Source organism: Ochotona princeps, chromosome 26 (genome assembly GCF_030435755.1).
Source record: "Ochotona princeps isolate mOchPri1 chromosome 26, mOchPri1.hap1, whole genome shotgun sequence".
In the NCBI taxonomy this organism is placed as follows: Eukaryota; Metazoa; Chordata; class Mammalia; order Lagomorpha; family Ochotonidae; genus Ochotona; species Ochotona princeps.
In genome coordinates, this window is record NC_080857.1 from 24,016,540 (window position 1) to 24,037,113 (window position 20,574).

Consider the following 20,574-nt stretch of genomic DNA (forward strand, 5'->3'; position numbering starts at 1 on the left):
GCAGATGGAAGATCTTTCTTTTTCTTCTTTCTGTAAATCTGACTTTCTACCAAAAGTAAGTAAACCTTAAAAAAAAAAAAATTATTTACCTAAATAAATAAGTCCCTTGGCACTCCTTTAAATTTGGCTCTTACGATGGACTCTAGGGCATTAGGTTCTTGGGAAGGGTATTTCTGGGGCAGAGGCTGGGCCTGTTCCTCTGAAACCTAAGCCCCTAGGGCGAGGAACCTTGCTCATCCCCCAGCAGAGGCCGGGAAGAAGGTTCCCAGCTGGGGTCCACCCTTAGGAAGCTTCCAAATCCTTCAAGTCCTTTCAGCTCCGGTTCATTCCATGCACGCTCATCAAGGAAGACGAATGTCAGGCAAAGCGCCTGGCAAAGGTCTGGGGGAAAGGAAGCTACAAGAGGAAGAGGCGCAGGGTGCACCTGGATGGGGCGCCCAGTCCGGGCGGGGCTGGCAGATTCTGAACCTTAAGGACAAACCGCGGGACTCCCGAAGTACCTGCAGGTGGAAACGTCACTTCAAAATTCCCGACCCAGCTTGACTTCCTGCCCGGGAGGCCCCGCGGCCACTGGCGCTGGCCCCGAGCCAGGGAGGCGTCGCCCCAGCGGCGTCGGAGCCGCTTCCTGCGCGCGGATTGCGCGGGCGCCCGCCGGGGGAGAAGCCGGGACAGCGCACCTGGGCCGCCCCAGCGACATGGAGGACGGCGTGCTCAAGGAGGGCTTCCTGGTCAAGAGGGTGAGTGAGCACTAGAGCCTAAGAGCCTGGGGACCTTAGCGCACGCGAGCCTTGGGACAGGCGTGGCCCCGTTCCCTAATGGGAGAATGGGATCGGGCTGCAAGGGACCGGGCCTGACTGCGGGAACAATGGGGAGGGTGGAAAATGGACTTCGGAGAAAGTTTTTTAAGATAGGAGAACCGAGGCCACGCACAAGCAACGGTGAGCGCCCTACCTGCTTAGTGCACTTTGGACGCAAAAGGTGACTTAACTAAAGTAGCTTGTTGAACTATAATGAATTGTATATTTAGATATAATTTGTGAAACTGACATAGATTTGCTGCATGGTTTACAACCTGGAATGCACTTGGCTGCTTGAATCCTCTTCTGTGCCACCAACACTAACCACTTCCACCAAGCAAAAGACAAAAGCTGGAAGAGGATGGTCAGGGTAGTAGTGGGTGGGTGGTGTGGTCAAGGCCCAGCCTACTCCTGTGGACCCCCAGGCCCTTTCCTGTCTGCCCAGGGCTGTGCGTGGTGGGTGGTGCTGTCATGCTGTTACAGATGAAGGACACTGCCTTCGTGGACCCAGAGGACTCAGCTGGGACTAGAACTCCTGTTCTGACCCTCTGTCCATAGCCCCTCCAGTCACTGCATGCAGCAAGTCTAACAACAGGCAATGCCTGGGTTCAGGAAACTGAAAGAGTGGCTGGAAGGGGAAGTTTTGTATTTTACAGGTAGATTTGATGCTTAACACTAAACATTTATGTTTGCATAAAGTGGAGTGTGAGGTTTTCGAAGGCTAGGGGAGGAACCCGATGACTTTCTTTCTGTGTTTCCAGCTCTGGGCAGGGGATGATGACAGAGGAAGGGGCTTTCCCTTCCCTGGCCTTCCCTGGTTGGCAGTTTCCCGCTCCCCACCCAGTCTCCCTGCCTGCTCCCCCAGCCTTTGGCCTTGAAGGCTCAGATCTGCTCGCCTCCAAAACACATCAGTGTTTGCTCGCACAGTATTTGATGCTGGAGGGTGGGTGGGTTATTTGCTCAAAACTGTGTGCAGGGAGGCTGAGGCAAGATCCAAGGTCATACTGGACACAGGCAGGCCACAGTTTACACCCACTCTGTGCCCCGCATGGTTCGCAGGTGCCACACGGGGTGTGCAGGTGACTGTGTCTCGGAGAAACAACTCGTGGTACTTTCTGTTGTCCCTCCTTTATGCTGCTCGTAAGGGGATGCAGAGTGTGTGATGTGGGCAGCAGTGGGTGGGTTGGCGTGTTTGTAGCTGGGTCCTGGTTTGGGTGCAGGGGACTGTCCTTATATTGACTCCCACCAGAGGGGACTTTGAGGGCCCGTCCCATTCCCAGGGATTACATAGAAGGTTCCCTACCACCTCCACTTTGCCTCATCGGAAAAGGGCTTAAGCTACAGGGTTTCCCAGGATGGCCTACTACATGGTCTGATCAGGAAATTCAGGATGCAGAAAAGCGAAGAGACTCAAACAGGTCTGGCCCCCAAAGTGGAACTGAAACCCATGAAGCTCATTCCAGCCAACCCTGAGGCTGTGATTTGGAGGCTGACTCTGAAGCTAGTGGAAGCCACGCTCCTTCCTTCAGGTAAGGGAGTGGCCCCAGTTCCCAGGCGGTGAGGTCCCTACCCATTTATCCTTTCAGGCCTTTTTCTCTTCCATCCCCCTTTTCACTTTCTCCTGGGAGACAGTGAGCAGCTCCTGTGTGCACTGGAAAAGGTACAGGCTTGTGACAGTGGGTTGCCTAAATTTAGGAGGGCTTAGAGCCCGAAGGTGCCACAGGGCTGGCCCAGGAAGCCATAGTGACGACAAGAGATCACCTGCCTGGGCGAAGCTGGAGACGGGCAGGCAGGGGCATGACAGATTTGGCTCTGAAACCCGCCCAGACAAGAAAGAAGCAAACTGCAGGCAAAATGCAGGGAACTTAGGGGGCCTGGCTCTCTGGAGAACAAGGGGAGATGGAGGCTTGCGTCTGCTGTGGCTAGGAATGCCATGCTTCTAGGAAGCAGCGGGATGGAGCAGGCCGTGGGCCAGTGGTGAAGGCCTGCGTCTCCCCACCGGAGGGCCTGGGCTTGGTACCCAGCTTCAACTCTGTGCTCCAGCTTCCTGCTGATGCTGGGAGGCAGTAGCGATGGCCCAAGGAATAGTTCCTACCGCCCATATCGGAGCCCTGAATTGAATACCTGGCTCCTGGTTTCCACCCTGGTGATGGTATCTGGGGACTGAACCAGCAGATGGAAACTTTCATGCACATTCTCTCTCTCTCTCTCTCATTCTCTCGCTCTTGCTCTCTTCAGGCAGCAGCATTTCAGGCCTTGCTCTTGGACTCCTATCTTGCACGCCTTGGCGATGTTCACTCCAGCCTGGGAGTTTTGAACTCAGTGCCCAGTTGTTTTCATCATCCACATTTCCCGTGAAGTTGCAGGACTCTGGTCTAAGGAAACAGTGCACAGCTTCCTGAACACAGTGTTATTTATGCATGAAAAAAAAAAACCTGGAAAGTACCTTTGTGTCCTCCCGTATAAAAGGGTGACTAAGTAGTTCATGGTGACACACACGTTAAAAATGTTTATAGTAGGGCCCGGCAACGTGGCCTATCGGCTAAAGTCCTCGCTTTGAAAGCCCCGGGATCCCATATGGGCGCAGGTTCTAATCCCGGCAGCTCCATTTCCCATCCAGCTCCCTGCTTGTGGCCTGGGAAAGCAGTTGAGGACGGCCCAATGCATTGGGACACTGAACCCGCGTGGGAGACCTGGAAGAGGTTCCAGGTTCCCGGCATCGGATCCGCGCGCACCGGCTGTTGCGGCTCACTTGGAGAGTAAATCATCGGACGGAAGATCTTCCTCTCTGTCTCTCCTCCTCTCTCTGTATATCTGACTTTGTAATAAAAGTAAATCTTAAAAAAAAAATGTTTATAGTAGTAAAATGCAGAGATTCAAAAGGTAAATGATGTGAGGAAAGAAAAATAGGCATCAAAGCACAAAGGGCTTCTAGAGGTTGGAAATCCAAAATCAAGGTGTGGAGAGGGCCTGCCATTCTTTAGGACTGGAATCCTCTCCCCTATGCCCCCACTGCAGCCATGCCAGGAACTGGGTTATTCTACAAAAGAGTTTCAAAATGCTCTTGGAAAATGGAATTATAAGATGTGCATTTGGGTGGGAAAGGGAGCTGAAGTTCATCCATTTGAGGAGCTTTTTAAAAAGTTCATGGGGATTGTACATGATGAACAAAGCCATGCATTGATTTCAATTTTGTTTGCCTCCATTAGACATCTTTAATGCCATTTTCCATGAGCTTTTGGAAATACATGCATGTTTAGATTGTTTTCCTTTTTTTGTCATGATTATAAGCAATGTTGCTATAACAGTCTCAATGCCTAAACCCTTTTCTGGAGTGGAATTGTTGGGTTCAAAAGATTTGAGCACTTTCATGAAGATCACCAGCTTGTCTCAATGTTCTGACCCATCCCTTCTTGCTACGCCTTCTCTTCTGGGCTGCCATGAGCATGGTTGCTCCTTCTAGCAGCTTTGAACAGTGGGATTTCATGGAGCATATTAAATAATTTGGGAATATTTGAGAGGTCAGTGAACTGGACTGGGATGCTAGTTGGTCAACAATGATGCAGATAGACATGCCCAGTGGTACCAAGTTGATGCCGTTTCTACCGGAAGCCCCTTCTGGAGTATGATTCACACTGTTTGCCATTTGTCCTTGAAAACTGGAGCTGGGTGTCAGAAGAACCTGTTCTGCTACTGCCCTTGCCAAAAAACGTCAGCTTCCCCATGTTTGGCTGCTGTAAAGTCTGCCTTAATTCACCTGGAATGGGATGGCAGAAGCGTGATCAGTATGGTCACATGTCTGATCCTTTATTTTGAGGAATTCTGGGGTATGTTAGGTTATGTCTATTCATTACAACATCTCTACCTTTGTTGTTTTCTGCTCAACACCCCCTTACATATCCAGCTGCTAATGTTGCAGACGGGGTGGCTTAAACAACAGAGGTTTGTTTCTCATAGTTCTGCAGACTGGAAGTTCAAGAAGGCCAAAGTATAGGCAGGTTTGACGACTTCTTCTTTTTAAGATTTACTTATTTTTATTGGCAAGTCAGATTTTACAGAGAGAGACAGAGGGAGGTCTTCCATCTGCTGGTTCACTCCCCAAATGGCCACAATGGCCAGAGCTGGGACAGTCTGAAGTCAGGAGCCAGGAGCCTCTTCCTGGTCTCCCATGTGGTGGCAGGGGCTCAAGGCTTTGGGTCATCCTTCACTGCTTCCCCAGTCCTTAAACTGTATGGGAAGTGGATCAGCCAGGACACAAGTCGATGCCCATATGGTATGAGGCATGGCTAGGTGGAGGATTAGCCTGTTAGTCTGCCATGCCCAGCCTCTCTTTTGGGCTTCTCTGGAGGCCCGTCTTTTTGTCTTGTAGGTGACCTTCCTTCATGCTCAGGCCCTGCTGGTGTTTCTCTGCCGGTCCACATTTTCTGTCCTTATAAGGTCATCCATCAAATTGCATTTGGGCCCGTCCTACTGGGCTATCTTAATCACCTCTTGAAAGACCACATCGCTAAATCTGGTGATGGTCACGTTCTGAGGTTCGGGGGTTGAGCCTGTGAATTTTGGAGGCACAGAATTCATCTAACACCTTTGATTGTTGTGGTTTTTTTTGTGTGTGTGTGTGTGTGTGTATGTGTGAGTGTGTGTGTGTGTTTTGGCTTCTTGTTTTTGTTATGTTTGTTTTTGAGAGACAGGGAACGAGAGATAGAGAGGGCTCCCATCTGTTGGTTCATTCCCCAAATGTCCTTCATGGCCAGAACTGGGTCACGCTGGAGTCAGGAGCTGGAGTCAGGTGCTGGCAGATCAATCCAGGTTTGAGCCGTAACCCGTGCCTCTCAGGTCTGCACAGGGCAAGGAGGCAAGGTGTAGTCAGGGCCCCAAACCCAGGTACTCCAATGCAAGACGTAGGTATCTTCACTACCATACTGGACACCTGCTCAAACACCTATGCCTGGAGGTTTCGCCTCTGCACCTTGCACCACTCTCGGACAATCAATTTGGATTTCATTCTCTTCTCCCTTAAGAAGGCACGAGCAGTGACAGGCTCCAGTTCTTCAGTTCCACCCTGATGCTCAGGCGAGTCCTGCTGCTGCTGCCCTGGGGCCCGCTCTGTGGGCAGCTGAGACAGGGCTAAGGGAAGAACAGAAGTGAACCTCAATAACTGTGGGCTAAGATGCTAGCTTTTTTGTTTGTTTCTTTTGGTTTTCCTGTGTCAAGCAAGATGGTCACTCTTCAGGCCACATTCAGATTCTAAGTAAGGAACAAAATGAAGAAAGCAAAAAACATAAAATTCAGATGGATAGCATGAGTTCTTTCATATGAGTTGCTTGTTCATCATGAATAAAGCTGAGACATGTTTAGTAAACTCTCAGATGAGCTCAGTTTTATGTTTATTTTTTTAAAGAATTTTTTAGATATTAAATTTGTTTTTTGAGAAAGTGGGTGATGTCCCATGTTCGGGTCCACTCCCCAAAGGCCTGCGGGGCTCAGGCTGGAAGCCAGGTCAGGAACATGGTCCAGGACATCCGTGTGGGTGGCAAGGATGCAGTGACTTGGGCCAGCGTTGCTGCCGCCAGCATGTACATTTGAAAGAAGCTGGATCAGGAGTTGGAATGGGACATTGAACTTAGGCACTGGGATAGGGGCCAGGGACCTCTTCACCCCTAGGCTAAACACTGGTTCTGCTATAAATTTTATTTGGTTGCCATAGGAACTTCCCTTTGCAGACTAGTCAGTGCTCATGAGGCGTATTTGCATATAAATAGCTTCCCCGCAGGAGTCCTGTTGGCAACCTTTGCTTCCCTCACGGCTCTCTGTTGTGTGTTGAGCTGGGGGAGAATCCACAGTGGATGGGAGGAAGAGCAGGGGCCTGTGATAGGAACCAGTCCTGGGAAGGAGATGAAGCAGAGGAGTGTCTGATTCAGAGGAAACTCTTGTCTGTTAGTGAGGAGCTAGCCTTAACCTGAGCCCTGCTAGGAATACACTGGGACCGTGCTTCAAGAGTGCACACCAGACCTCTTCTTCCCTTCCTTCCTTCCTCCCTCTCTCCCTCCCTCCTTTCCTTCCTCTTTCCTTCTTTTCTTTCTTTCTTTCTTTTTAGTGCAAAGGCAGATTTACAGGAAAGAGAGACAAGGAGATCTTCCATCCTCAGGTCCACTCCCCAGATGACCCCAACCCCAGGGGTTTGGCCAGGCTTCTATGCCAGGAGCTTGGAACTACCCCATGTGAGTGGCAGTGGCCTGGATTATTATAATGGCTGCTTTCCCAGGCCATTAGCAGGGAGCAGGATCAGAAATGGAGCATCTGGGACTTGAACCGGCACCCATCTGAGATGCTCATGCTGCAGGTGGATTATTAACCTACTATACCGCCCAGCTGGCTCCAAAAATAAATCTTTTGAAAAGAAAAACTGAGAACTAGAAAAAACTTGCTGCTGGCTTTACAGGTAAGTGATTTTTCCCCTTCTTATTTGTATTTTGTCATATCTTTCAAGGTTTTTTAAGCCAGATAGGAGCTAGAAAGTCAAAGCCAAAGGTCTTTGCTTCAGCAGGAGATCCAGACACAAAATGCGGCTCTCCCCCTTGAGGAAAGTGTGTTTACTTGCGGGGTCAATGTGCTCTCTTGCCCTCAACCACCGCCTGCCTGTCTCTAGGGCCACATCGTCCACAACTGGAAGGCTCGCTGGTTCATCCTCCGCCAGAACACGCTGCTCTATTACAAGCTGGAGGGGGGTCGGAGAGTGACCCCTCCCAAGGGCCGGATCCTCCTGGATGGCTGCACCATCACCTGTCCCTGCCTGGACTATGAAAATCGTCCCGTAAGTGAGAACCCTTCCTGCCCAGCTCTTCCTTACCCCACACAACTCTAGCTGCTTTAGGGGAGATGGTGTGAGGAATTGGAATTTTTGAGGGTTATTATTGGAACTGGAACTCAAATCCTGGCTTCACCTCGTGCCAGGTATGGACAAGTATGGACAAGCATGGAGTCTTTTTTTGTTTACTTGAAAAATGGGATGAGGTAGGGGCTGATACAATGGCTCAGCTGGCTATTCTTCCACCTACAAGTGCCAGCATCCCATATGGGCATTGGTTGGTGTTCTGGCTGCTCCACTTTCCATCTAGCTCCCTTCTTGTGGCGTGGGAAGGCAGTGGAGGAGGATGGCCCAAAACCTCCACCTGCAACTGTGTGAGAGACCCATGGGGAGCTCCTGGCTCCTGGCTTCAGATCAGTTCAGCTCTGATGGTGGCGGCCACACTGGGAATGAACAGTGGATGAAAGATCTTTCTGTCTCTCCTTCTCTCTGTAAATCTGCATTTACATTAAAAATAAATATATATATATTTTTTAAAAAACAGTGTGATGAGATACTTGCACTGGATGTTCCACATGCGTATGATGAGGATCCTGAAGGCAGTGGGGTGTGGAAACACTTGCAGATGAGGAAGCAATCACTACACTCCAGTGAGTTGTTGCTGCTTGGTTGGTGCTCAGGTGATGGTTTTTATTCACCTAGGAATACATGTTCCAGAAGCGAAGAGAGCTGCAACTTTACCATTAGGAGAGTGTAGGGATTGGGCCCGGCACAATAGTTCAATGACTAAATCCTCACCTTGCAAGCACTGGGATCCATTATGGGTACTGGTTTGTGTCCCTGCTGCTCTTCTGCCCATTCAAGTCCCTGCTTGTGGCCTGGGAAAGCAGTAGTGCATGACCCAAAGCCTGGGACCCTGCACCCATGTGGGAGGCCTGGAAGAAGCTCGTGGCTCCTGGCTTTGGACTGGCTCAGCTCTGGCTGTAGCCGTCACTTAGGGAGTGAACCAGCAGATGAAAAAAAATCTTTCTCTGTATCTCTCCTGCTCTCTGTGAATCTGTCTTTTTAATATAAATGAATAAATCTTTTTAAAATAAAGATTTATTTTTTTATTTTTAATGGAAAGTCAGATATACAGAGGGGAGGACAGAGAGGAAAATCTTCCATCCATTGCTTTATCCATTGATTTATTAGCACCAGACCCAATAAATAAATCTTAAAAAAAAAAAACATAGGGATAGGTTATTGGTTAGGATTTAACATACAGAGTAGAGGGGCTAGTGTAGTAGCTCAACAGGTTAATCCTTCAACTTGCAGGACTGGCATCTCATATGGGCACCAGTTCTAGTTTCAACTGCTCCACTTTCAATCCAGCCCTCTGCTTATGGCCGGGAAGGCAGTGGAGTATGGCTCAAGACCTTGGGCCCCTGCAGCCATGTGGGAGATCCAGAAGAAGCTCCTGGCTACCGATCAGCTCAGCTCTGGTCATTTTGGCCATTTGAGCAGATGGAAGATCTTCCTCTCTGCAAATCTTTTTTAAAAAAAGATGCAGCCTGCCTAGCGTGGTAGCCTAGTTACTAAAGACCTCGCCTGGTATGTGCCAGGATCCTATATGGGCACCAGTTCATATCCAGGCTACTCCACTTTCCATCCAGCTCCCTGCGTATGGCCTGGGAAAGCAGTCGAGGACACCCCAAAGGCTTGGGACCCTGGACCCACGTGGGAGACCCGGAAGAAGCTCTTGGCTCCTGGCTTCTGATTGGCTCAGCCCTGGCCATTGCAGTCACTTGGGAAGTGAACCAGCAGATGGAAGATCTTTCTCCCTGTCTCTCCCACTCCCCTCGGGATCCCGTAGACCTGACTTTCCAAGAAAAATAAATAATTCTTTAAAAAAAAGATGCAGACTAGAACAGCTGCATCTTCGTGTTCGATTCCTGGCTCTGCTTCTGATTCCAATCTCCTGCTAACACCTGTGCTGAGAGATAGGTAACCGGCTGCCTATCCCCAGGTGCTGGGAAATCTGGGTTGAGTTGCAGGCCATGGTGGGCATTTGGGAGCGAACCAGCATGCGAAAGCTTTCTCTGTATCTCTTTCTCCCAAATAAATTAAAAAGTTAAAAATTTTGTATACTCAGCAGCCGTTTACTGAGGGCTCAGTCGGTACCGAGGAATTAAGGAAGCTATACTGTTGTTCCTTCATGGAGTTAGCAATTTTGTTTTTTTCTTAAGATCTATGTATTTATTTGAAGGAGAGAGAGAGAGAAAGAGAGAGAGAGAGAGAGAGAGAGAAGATGAATATTCTATCTGCTGGCTCATTCCTGAAAACAGCTGCACTGGCCAGGCTGGAGGCAGGTGCCAAGAACCTCTTCCGGGTCTCCCATATGGGTGGCAGGATCCCAAGCACACAAATCACCCTGGTGCTTTCCCAGGCACTTAGCAGAGCTGGAGGGGAAGTGGAGCAGCCAGGAAGGTATCGCAGGTGGCAGCTTTCCTCACTACGCCACCACTCCAGCCGCAGAGTCGATACAGCATTGGGAAAGCCCATGATTCATTGATAAGTCTTCTGTTTTCCAGGTCATGGCATGAATATTATGAACTTCAGAGAAAATTCTATTCCTGCTTTGCTCGGGTTGGCTGTAGCTTCAAGAATAGAGGTTGGGGCAGAGAAGAGAAGAAATTGGGAAAGTAAGAGAGACAGAAATTCTGTGAAGATGGTGTACTTTGAGTGAAAGTTAGGAGGGAGCTCCAATGGATTCTGGGCACATGGATGTTCTGGGAGATTGACTGGGCTGATGAAAGGAACGTGGAGCCATTGGAGGATGTGGGTGAGAGAATGAAATGATGAAAACACTTTAAAAAAAAGATTTATCTTAATTTGAAAGGCAGAGTTACAAATAGAAGGAGAGGGGCCCAGTGCAGTGACCTAGCAGCTTGCCTTGAATGCTCCGGGATCCCATGTGGACGCAGGTTCTAATCCCGGTTGCCCCGCTTCCCATCCAGCTCCCTGCTTGTGGCCTGGGAAAGCAGTTAAGGACGGCCCAAAGCCTTGGGTTCCTGCGCCCATGTGGGAGACCTGGAAGAGGTTCCTGGTTCCCGGCTTCGGATCGGCACAGCACCGACCGTTGCGCTCACTTGGGGAGTGAGTCATCGGACGGAAGATCTTCCTCTCTGTGTCTCCTCCTCTCTGTATATCTGACTTTGCAATAAAAATAAATAAATCTTTTAAAAAAATAGGAGGAAAGAAAGAGAGGTCTTCTATCCACTGGTTCTACTGCTGGATCTGGGCCAGTCCGAAGCCAGGAACCTCTTCCGGGTTTCCCACAGAGGGCGGTGGCCCAAGGACTTCGGCTATGCTCTGCTGCTTTCCCAGGCCATTAGCAGTGAGCTGGATCAGATGTGGACAACTGATACTAGAACTGGTTCCCATATGGGATGCCAACACCACAGGCTGAATATTAGCCTACTATGCAACTACATTGGCCCCCCAAAACACTCTCAGAAAAACTTCAGTGAGGCGCTAAGCCCAGTGCTATGGTTTGGATATAGTTTAGATGTCGCCCAACAAAGGTTTACCTGGTTCTCAAAGGCTTAAGTAAATGGTTAATGGATTAGGGGCATATACTTTATCTACTTATATTGGCTGAAGGCTGGGCCTTTGGAAAGTGATTAGATTGAATTAGTTGGTTTTGTTTGTTTGTTCTTTTTTAACTTGCAAGGCAGAATCAGAGAGAGATTGAGAGAGAAGGTTTTCCAACTGCCAATTCACTACCCGGATGGCTACAACAGCCAAAACTAGAACAGGGTGAAGCCAGGATCCAGAAGCTTCTTTTGGATCTCCTATGTGTACTGGCTACCTTCTGCTGATTTCCTAAATGCATTTCCAGGGAGCTGGATCTGAAGTGGAGCAGAGGTGACTCAAACTGGCTCCCATACAGAATGCTGTCATTGCAGGGAGTGGCTTTACCCACAATGCCACAGCATCAACCCTAAATAAAAATCTTTAAAACAAAATTAATAGGTGTAGGTGTTTGGCATAGTGAATAAGTCACTACTTGGTATATTCACATCCGTATTAGAGTCCCCAGTTTAGGGATTTATTTATTTTTACTGGAAAGGCAGATTTACAAAGAAAAGGAGAGACAAAAAGACCTTCTATCTGCTGGTTCACTCCCCAAGTGGCTGCAATGGCTGAAGCTGATGCGATCAGAAACCAGGAGCTGGAGCCTCCTCTAGGCCTTCCGCGTGGGTGCAGGGTCCCAAGGATTTTAGCCACTCTGCTGCTTTCGCAGGCCATAAGCGGAGAGCTGGATGGGACGTGGAACAGCTGGGACATGAACTGGCGCCCATATGTGATCCCAGCACTTGCAGGCAAAGGATTAACCTGAGGAACCACTGTACAGGTCCGAGTGCCTGGTTTGAGTCCCAGCTACTCCATTTACACTCCAGCTTCTATTAATGTGTATCCTAGGAGACAGCAAATGATGGTTCAAGTCACTGGGCTCCTGTCATCTGCGTGGGCTCGGGTTGAGTTTTAGAGCACTGGCTTCAGCTGCTCCAGCTGTTGTAGACATCTGGGGAAAGAGCCAAATTCAGGTGTCTCTCTCTTTCTCTGACTTTAACATAAAGTCAAAATAAATACATAATTTAAAATGTTTATTTGAAATGCAGTGTGACAGGGAAAGAGGGAGAAAAAGAGAGAGGTTAGGAAAGGCAAAGAGCCCTCCTGTCTGCTGGTTCACTCCCCCAGATGACTTTACCAGCCGGGTCTAGGCCAGGTCAAAGCCAGGGGGCAGGAACACCATCCTCGGCTCCCACGTGGGTGGCAGGGGCCCCAGCCCTCGGTCATCCTCTGCTGCTTTTCCAGGCACATTGGCAGGAAACTGGATTTAAGTGGAACACACAGGACTTGAACCAGCACCCTGATCTAGGATACCAGTGTGGCACATGGTGGCTTAACCCACTGTATATCAGTGCTGCCACTACCAAGGGAAACTTTCAACGACCACCTGCTTGGGTGTGAGCAAGAGATGGGGTCCCAGGCAGTCACTGGACTCCCATAGACTCCTCAAATTGCCATGGCCAGTGTGGCATTTTTTTTTTTCAGCGCTCTGCCTCTTCCTGCAGCTCCTCATTAAGCTGAAGACGCGGACGGCCACGGAGTACTTCCTGGAAGCGTGTTCTCGGGAGGAGAGGGATGCCTGGGCCTTTGAGATAACAGGGGCTATTCACGCAGGGCAGCCGGGGAAGGTCCAGCAGCTCCATATCCTGAAGAACTCCTTCAAGCTGCCCCCTCACATCAGCCTGCAGTGAGTGCCCCGCCCGTTGCCCTGCCTTGCTGAACCCCCCCGTGTGTGGGTAGAGGGAGGAAGCCCAGGCTCTGCCACGGGCTCTGATTGCTACCCCAGATCCTCAGCAGTCCCTGTCTTGTTGAATTATTTCCATTGTTTTTTCTCTACCTGAAAGTGGCCAGGGATCCTCACCCTATGCATCTGTGTAACTTCTTAGCTTCTTTTTTATTTTTATTTTTAAAAGATGTATCTTTTAAAGATGCATTGGCTTACAGGCTAATCCTCCATTTGTAGTGCCTGTAACCCATATGGACACTGGTTTGAGTCCCGGCTATTCCATCATACATCCAGCTCTCTGCTCACGGCCTGGGAAAGCAGTGAAGGATGGGCCTCGGCACCCACATGGGAGACCTGGAAGTTGCTCCTGGCTCCCAGCTTCAGACCTACCGAACTTGGGCACTGTGACCATTTGAGGAGTGATCCAGCAGACAGATGATTTCTCTCTGTTTCTCTTTGTAACTTTGACTTTCAAAGAAAATAAATCTTAAAAAAAAAAATTTGTTTGAAAGGTAGAGTTACAAAGAGAGATCATCCATTTACTGGCTCAATTCCTGAAATGGCCGCAATGGCTGGGGCTGGGCCAGGCCAAAACCAGAAACCAAGAGCTCCACCCAAGCGGGGCCAAGCACTTGAACCATCTGCTGCTCTCAAACCAGCACCCATATGGATGTCAGTGTTGCAGGAGGTGGCTTTGCTCACCGTACCAGAGCACCAGTTTTTCCTGTTGATTTCTCTCCTTGTTCGTGAATAAGGCAGACACCCCATTTTCGGCCAGGGTGGTCAGAACTGCAACACAGCCCCCCCAGGACTCTCCATCAATCAAGTCAGTGGTTGCTTCTGGCTGGCTGGGGCTCCTCATTCATTCAGCAAGTGGGTACTGAGTGCCTGCTGCATGCCATGCACTATTCTGGGTGCTCGGCAGATGCAAATACAAATAGGCAAAGTCTTAGCCCAGGGGCTTTGCAACTGAGTACATGAACAAGAAATGATAGTGGCTTCTATCAGTGGCAGTAATTGTCTCCCAGGGCAGAAGGAAAGCTGGGCCGTGGTGGAGGTGATCTGGCAAGGAACGGCCGTGGGAAGGCAGTGCCCATCAGGGAAGGCAGTGCCCGTCAGGGAAGGCAGTGCCCATCAGGGAAGGCAGTGCCCATCAGGGAAGGCCTTCAGTCTGCAGGAGACAGTTCCCGACCTTGTGGGCAGCAGCACTGTGACACCTCTCAGCGATGTGGTGTCAGTGAGGTTCTGGCCTACCCCGACTCCAGCCCTGGCACCAAGTCTGTGACTGTGCACCTGCCATGTACAGGGCCTGCTGAGCTGTGTGGGGGGTTGGAAGGAGCAGTGGAGGACTGAGATGGTGACTTTGAGGAGCAGCTGTGAGAATGACCCGCCATTGCCCACTCTTGTTTCTCAGATGAAAGTCACAAGTCTTCTCCTTTTTTTTTTTTAGATTTATTTTTATTTGGAAGATTGAATTAATAGAGTGAGAAGGAGAGACAAAGGAAAGATCTTCCATTTGCTGGTTCGCTCCCCAAATGGCCACAGTGGCCAGAGCTGAGCCGATCCAAAGTCAGGAGCCAGGAGCTTCCTTTGGGTCTCCCAGCTGCGTGCAGGGCCCCAAGCATTTGAGCCTTTGTTGCTTTCGCAGGCCATTATCAGGTAGTTGGATTGGAAGTGGGGCAGCCAGGACTCAAACCAGCATCCCTATAGGATGCCGGCACTATAAGCTGAAGCTTAGCCTAATGTGCTATGGTAACGGCCCCGAATCTTTACCCCTATTCCCAAAGTAATATATGTTTGATTCAGAAATTACAGGGCATTTAGAGAACCAAGAAGAAGAAAAATAATATTAAAAAATCCACCTTTTCAAAATCTGCTAACGGGGTGCTTCTTTCGTTGGATGTCACACTATACCCTCAGTAGTGGCCCTGCCCTGTGCCCACCAGTGTTGAGGAGGGGGCGGGCCCTGCCCTGTGCCCTCCAGTGGTGAGGAGGGCCCTCCCCTGTGCCCCCGGTGTTGAGAAGGGGCCCTCCCCTGTGCCCCCTGGTGTTGAGGAGGGGCCCTCCCCTGTGCCCCCCCCCGGTGTTGAGGAGGGGTCCTCCCCTGTGCCCCCCGGTGTTGAGGAGGGCCTCTCGCCTTTGCCTTCCTTTCGTGTAGTCGCATCGTGGACAAGATGCATGACAGCAGCAGCGGGATCCGCTCAAGCCCCAACACAGAGCAAGGAAGCACCTACAAAAAGACCTTCCTAGGTGAGCCTGCCTCTCCCAGGGCCTGGGCTGGCCAGTGGCCACCTGGTACCTGCTCAGGCACATGCTTGACCAGCTCCTCCGGAGGCCAGGGTAGCCTGCTGGGCAGTGGGCTGGCCTGGGATGACCACAGCTGGGTGGCAACAGGTGTGACCTTGCGTCTGGTCTTGGAGAGCTCGGGCAGCCTGCTCGGGAGGCGCGAGCTCTGGGGCCGGAAGAGGCTGCTCGGTAGTCCCTGGTCAGACAGGTGCTCTGCTTGCTTTGCCACAGGCTCCTCCCTGGTTGACTGGCTCATCTCCAACAGCTTCGCCGCCAACCGTCTGGAGGCCGTGACCCTGGCCTCCATGCTCATGGAAGAGAACTTCCTGCGGCCAGTAGGTGCCCGGAGCATGGGAGCCACTCGCTCTGGGGATCTGACGGACCAGTTTCTGGATGACTCCACGGCCCTGTACACTTTCGTGAGTTAGGGAGCGGGTCCCTCTTGACCCCAGCACCGGGGGAGTTGGGGAGGCAGGGGAGAGGGTGCTGAGGGTTCCACAGTTTTAGGGAGAGGCTCAGGGTTCTGGGGAACAGCTTCACCCAAAGACCCTTTCTGTCTGGAGGAATTCCCTCCCTTCTCCCCCTGAGGCTTTTGTAAAAGCACTTGCTGGCTTCTTCCCACCAGGCTGAGAGCTACAAGAAGAAGCTAAGCTCCAAAGAAGAACTCAGTCTCAGCTCTGTGGAGCTGAGTGGAGAAGTGGTAAAACAGGGCTATCTGGCCAAGCAGGTGAGGCTGACTTTGAGCAGGGAGGCCAAGGACCCCCCCCAGGGTGAGGGACAGTGGGTGACAGCCATAATGCTCTGTCCACCAACCGAATGGCCTGTGTCAACTGCGGGCAGCGATTCCAAAAGCAGGGCACACGTTCCTGTGCTCACACACACACCAAAAGCTATCAAAACACAGAAACAATTTCTAAACCACTGCCCATTTGCACGTGTCTCTCCCAGAGGAGATCAATGGCTGGCTTGGTGTTTTGTGGGTCACCAAGGGGGCGGAGTCTTTGGATTATCCTCTGCTGCTTTTCCACGTGCATTCACACGGGGAGCTGGCTCAGAAGCAGAGCAGCCGGGACTCAAATGAGACACTGGCATCACCGGCAGAAGCTTAGCCCACTGTGCCACATGCTTGCACCTTTAGGGTTTTACTGTGTAATTCGTAACTTCTTGATCTTGGAGAGGTTACCGCACACGTATGCACATGTATGTATACACATGCTGCTGTAGGTTGGTTCTTGGACCGTGCTGCTCCTTGCAGTGTTGGTGGGTTCTGCCTTGCCTGGGAGCTGCTCTGTTGTCTGTCTTCCTTTATGAGTAATGTCGGGCGTTCTCCTTCCCTCAGTGTCAACTCCCCTGGGCTCTGACAATGTGGCGGTTTTCCCCCCTTCCCTCCCCCCCAAAAAAGGACTACTAATATTGATGTAGCTTAAAGTTTTTTCAGACTAAAAGCTGTGCAAATGGACACATCATAATTGTTATTGTTTTGGTTGAAGTGTCCTGACACGGGCAAGGATGTGAAAGCCAAGTACAGGACACATGCCTGCCCTGCTCGGGCTTCCCGGAGATTGTACTTGCCCCGGAGCAGGCTGCCTGGGTGGGGTCTGGCGTTAAATGCGTGGAGATGGGAAGGAGGGACACGGCGTCGCTGCAATGAGCTTCCATCCTGCAGGGGCACAAGAGAAAGAACTGGAAGGTGCGTCGCTTCGTGCTGAGGAAAGAGCCAGCTTTCCTGCATTACTACGACCCGTCCAAGGTGCGTGCTGCCTGTCCCCTGGTCCCCCTTTGTGATGCTCCCAGCACAGCAGGCAGCCGCCTGACCTGGCCTCCTGTCACTCTTGGTCTTGGGCCCACAGTTCCCTGAGAGGTGTGGGTGGTCCCTTCCCTTTAGGTTCCTTCCTCCCTGTGGGAGGGGCCTGCCATGATTTGCGGAGGAAAGACCAGCCCTGGCTCACAACCAGTTCACAACCCCACACTTGCTCCCTCTGGGGCTGAGCCAGCACTGAAGCCAGGTCCTAGGAACACAACCTAGGACTACCACATGGGGGCAGGAATCCAGACACAGGAATCCTGTGACTGCTGCCTCCAGGGGTCTGTGCTAGCAGCAGCCAGAACCAGGAATTCAACCCCAAGATCTGGCCGTGATGACTTCATGGCTAACTCCTCACCATGCAGGTGCTGGGATCTCATACAAGTGCCAGTTTGTGTCCTGGCTGCTCCACTTCCCATCCAGCTTCCTGCTTGTAGCCGGGAAAAGCACTGGAGGACGGCCTAAAGCGTTGGGACCCTGCACCCACATGAGAGATCCAGAAGAAACTCCTGGCTCTTGGCTTCTGATTGGCTCAACTCTGACTGTTGTGGCTACTGAAGCTTCTTTTCCCTTGTAATATTCAAGCTATAATCCACTAATCATCTTGCTTGTAAAAGACATCATCAAATGCTCACTATCCTGGAAATAAGATAATAAGTTTAAAGTACTGGCTGAGTTCATTTCCATGAAAATAAGAGGAAAGAATTGGCCTTAGGGTGAGCCGTTCAACCTGGGCTTGGTAAATGCATGATTCGGTTTTTGAATGAGGGAGGAGTGAGCAGTCCCTTTGTCCTCAGGCCTCGGGCAGGAGCCCCTGCTGTGAGCTAAGAGCAGGTGAAAGAGGAGGAGGGCTGGCCAAGAGGTTGACCACCATGGCCTCCAAAAAGCACTGTGGGTCCTGTAGGACGGAGTTCAAACTCCCCTGTAGCTGAAGGAAGGGAAACAAGGGATGCAGTGGACACTCCCAGTTGGGTTTCGCTCAGTGTCCAGCCAGCTCCCTTTCCTCGTGCCCTGGATGAAGTCACTGCCTTGTGCGTGTAGTTACCACCCTGCAGGTGTTCTGGGACCAACTTGCTCCCTGGCCCTCATACTTCCTCCTGCCTTGGCTGCTTGCTCTCTCTGCTCCATCCTGAGGCTGCCCTTGAACTCTCCTGGCCAGGGCGGGGCTCTTCCTCTTTGGAACTGTCTCTCCTTTGGCATTTCATAGCACAAACCTTTCTGGTGGTGGTACTGAACTGCTCTGTCTTTTGCTGTCATCTTAGGACGTTGATTATTGATGAATTGAAGGGCTCCTGGGGCCCAAGTTACCTGGTGTCTTACAATTGCTGAGTCACCCAGACATACCACAAAGCACAGTTCTGTTTTACACAATGTTTCACGCCAAGTGCAAATAAAGACTTGCCTAAGCATCTCTTTTGATTGGTAAGATACACACAGGGTTTAAAGAGCCCAGTGCCTGCTTACTTCTTTTCTTTCACTTTCTCTGAAAGGCAGAGAGAAGCAGATGAATCTTCCCTCTGCCAGTTGACTCACCGAGTGCCTGCAACACCCATGCCTGGGCTGACCTGAAGCCAAGAGCCAGGAGCTTAATCCGGGCCTCCCACATGTGCGGCAGGGATTCCTACTTGAGCCATCAGCTGCCGTCTCCCAGGATGGGCATTGGCAGGAAGGTAGAATGGAAAGTGTGTCCTGCGAGCATGAACCCAGACATTGCTTCAATATGGGATGCAGGTGGCCAGCAGGTGTCTTCCCTGCTCTGCCAAATGCCTGCCCATGGACTGATGCGTTTTTAACTCAGCCAGGCTGGTGGTAACAGCAGCCTTGGTGGGCACTGTTACTACTGGCTGTGAAGCAGTGGTGTGGACCCCCTTACGGTGCCATGCAACGTCTAAGTTCAGCTTCATCTTCTGTTACAAGTGACTTGCACTGACTTCTTCAGCTGGCCTGACCAAGGATAGAGTGAGAAGGGTGCACAGTCTTCCCCTTTTGGTATATTTGCCAAGTTCCTAATTAGGTCTCCTTTCCTCTGCAGGAAGAGAACAGGCCAGTGGGCGGGTTTTCCCTGCGTGGTTCACTTGTATCTGCTCTGGAGGACAACGGTGTTCCCACTGGTAAGGTGCAACTTTGGCGGCCCCAGCCTGGGGATTTGAAGGTCCAACCTCACCCCAGTAATTCCCCACTTAGGGAAGACTGGGCTTCAGAAACTGAGTAGGGCCTTGTCAGACCGTGGTGCGATTGTTTTTTGAAGCTGATTTCAGAGTAAGACAAAGGAGGATTGGGGTGTTCTTGATGTATTGAGAATACAACTAAGACTCCTTTGTCTTCAATATTCTTTTCTCTCAGTTTGTGTGCTGATGGTCCAAACTTCCACCTAAAAAGAACAGCCAAGTCGCACACAGTTCTGCAGGGTTAACATCATACTTTAATACATTTGATGCTTTCACAGTCGCCGGCTATGTTAGCTTTCATCACCATCATGGAAGGCCCAAGGGAGACACCTTTATGAAGAGCTCTGGGTAACTCAAAGTTGCGGAGATTCAGAGTCCACCCCAGAGGGCACAGGCTCAGTAAGGCTGTCACCTGGCTGCAGGACCCCAGGGTGGCTGCTGTGGCAGGAGCTTGTGTGGGAGCAAGTGGCCTACATCCTGCAAACCATAACACCACCTATGGCAGGAAGACAGTGTTGGTCCCATCTTACAGATATGGAAGTTGAGGTTCAAGGAAGTCACACAATTTGAAGTTATGCCTCAAAATCTGTGCTTGCTTTTCACATAAACACACGCATACTTTGATGGAAATGAACCTGTAGGTTACGGTTAGCACTGGGGCCAGCCATCGAGAGGGCAGGCAAGCCTGAATGTGACAGAGGAGAACATATATCTGGTAGATGTCCCTAAGCATACTGTTTGTATTTAAGAAATAGTTCGTTGTATTAGTTCTGTTCCTTAGCTCAAGCTGAAAGTGGACAAGGATATCAACCACTTTTCTTCCTTTTTTTTTTTCTCCCTCTGCCTAGGGGTTAAAGGGAACGTCCAGGGCAACCTCTTCAAAGTGATTACTAAGGATGACACCCACTATTACATCCAGGCCAGCAGCAAGGCTGAGCGGGCAGAATGGATTGAAGCTATCAAAAAGCTAACATGACAGCCAGTCGTGGAACAGACCTAGGACTCCTCCCACGCGATCTGGACAAACTTCCTGGAGAATGGGCGTGCGCCGGCACTTGGACATGTATACATTTCGAACTGCTTAGGAGAGAGTGTTGAAGAGCACCTTGGATCACACACGGTAGTGCTTCTACCTTCTTCCCTATCTTCAGAAGCCAAGCCACGTGGAAAGGCGAGGCCAGCCTGCAGGTGTGAGACGCTGGGCTTCGGCCCACCTCCCATCGGCCATGCCTCGGGTTCCTCTGTTGGGCACTGAACATTGGCCATGCTGTGCCTTAGGTAATAGTCTCATGCGGCTTTCTCTGATATAGTGTCAACGACATAACTATTTAGAATCAATAAAAAACTGACACTTTTGGTTACTAGAA

General features: G+C 50.7%; 1 protein-coding gene across 1 annotated transcript; it reads left to right on the top strand.

Moving 5' to 3' along the window:
* Positions 1-297: 297 nt before the first annotated feature.
* Positions 298-20,574, top strand: PLEK2 (pleckstrin 2). Its single transcript, XM_004584462.4, has 9 exons — positions 298-737; positions 7,447-7,611; positions 12,729-12,910; positions 15,108-15,199; positions 15,467-15,654; positions 15,861-15,962; positions 16,902-16,985; positions 19,072-19,150; positions 20,056-20,574. The coding sequence occupies exons 1-9, from the start codon at positions 696-698 to the stop codon at positions 20,181-20,183; spliced, it is 1,062 nt and encodes a 353-aa protein (XP_004584519.2). The 5' UTR covers positions 298-695; the 3' UTR covers positions 20,184-20,574.

Coding starts and splice junctions, on each gene's coding strand:
- PLEK2 (XM_004584462.4), top strand. CDS start 696: ATGGAGGACGGCGTGCTCAAGGAGGGCTTCCTGGTCAAGAGG. Junction 12,911..15,107: donor CCCCCTCACATCAGCCTGCA/GTGAGTGCCCCG, acceptor CCTTTCGTGTAG/TCGCATCGTGGACAAGATGC. Junction 19,151..20,055: donor GGACAACGGTGTTCCCACTG/GTAAGGTGCAAC, acceptor CCCTCTGCCTAG/GGGTTAAAGGGAACGTCCAG.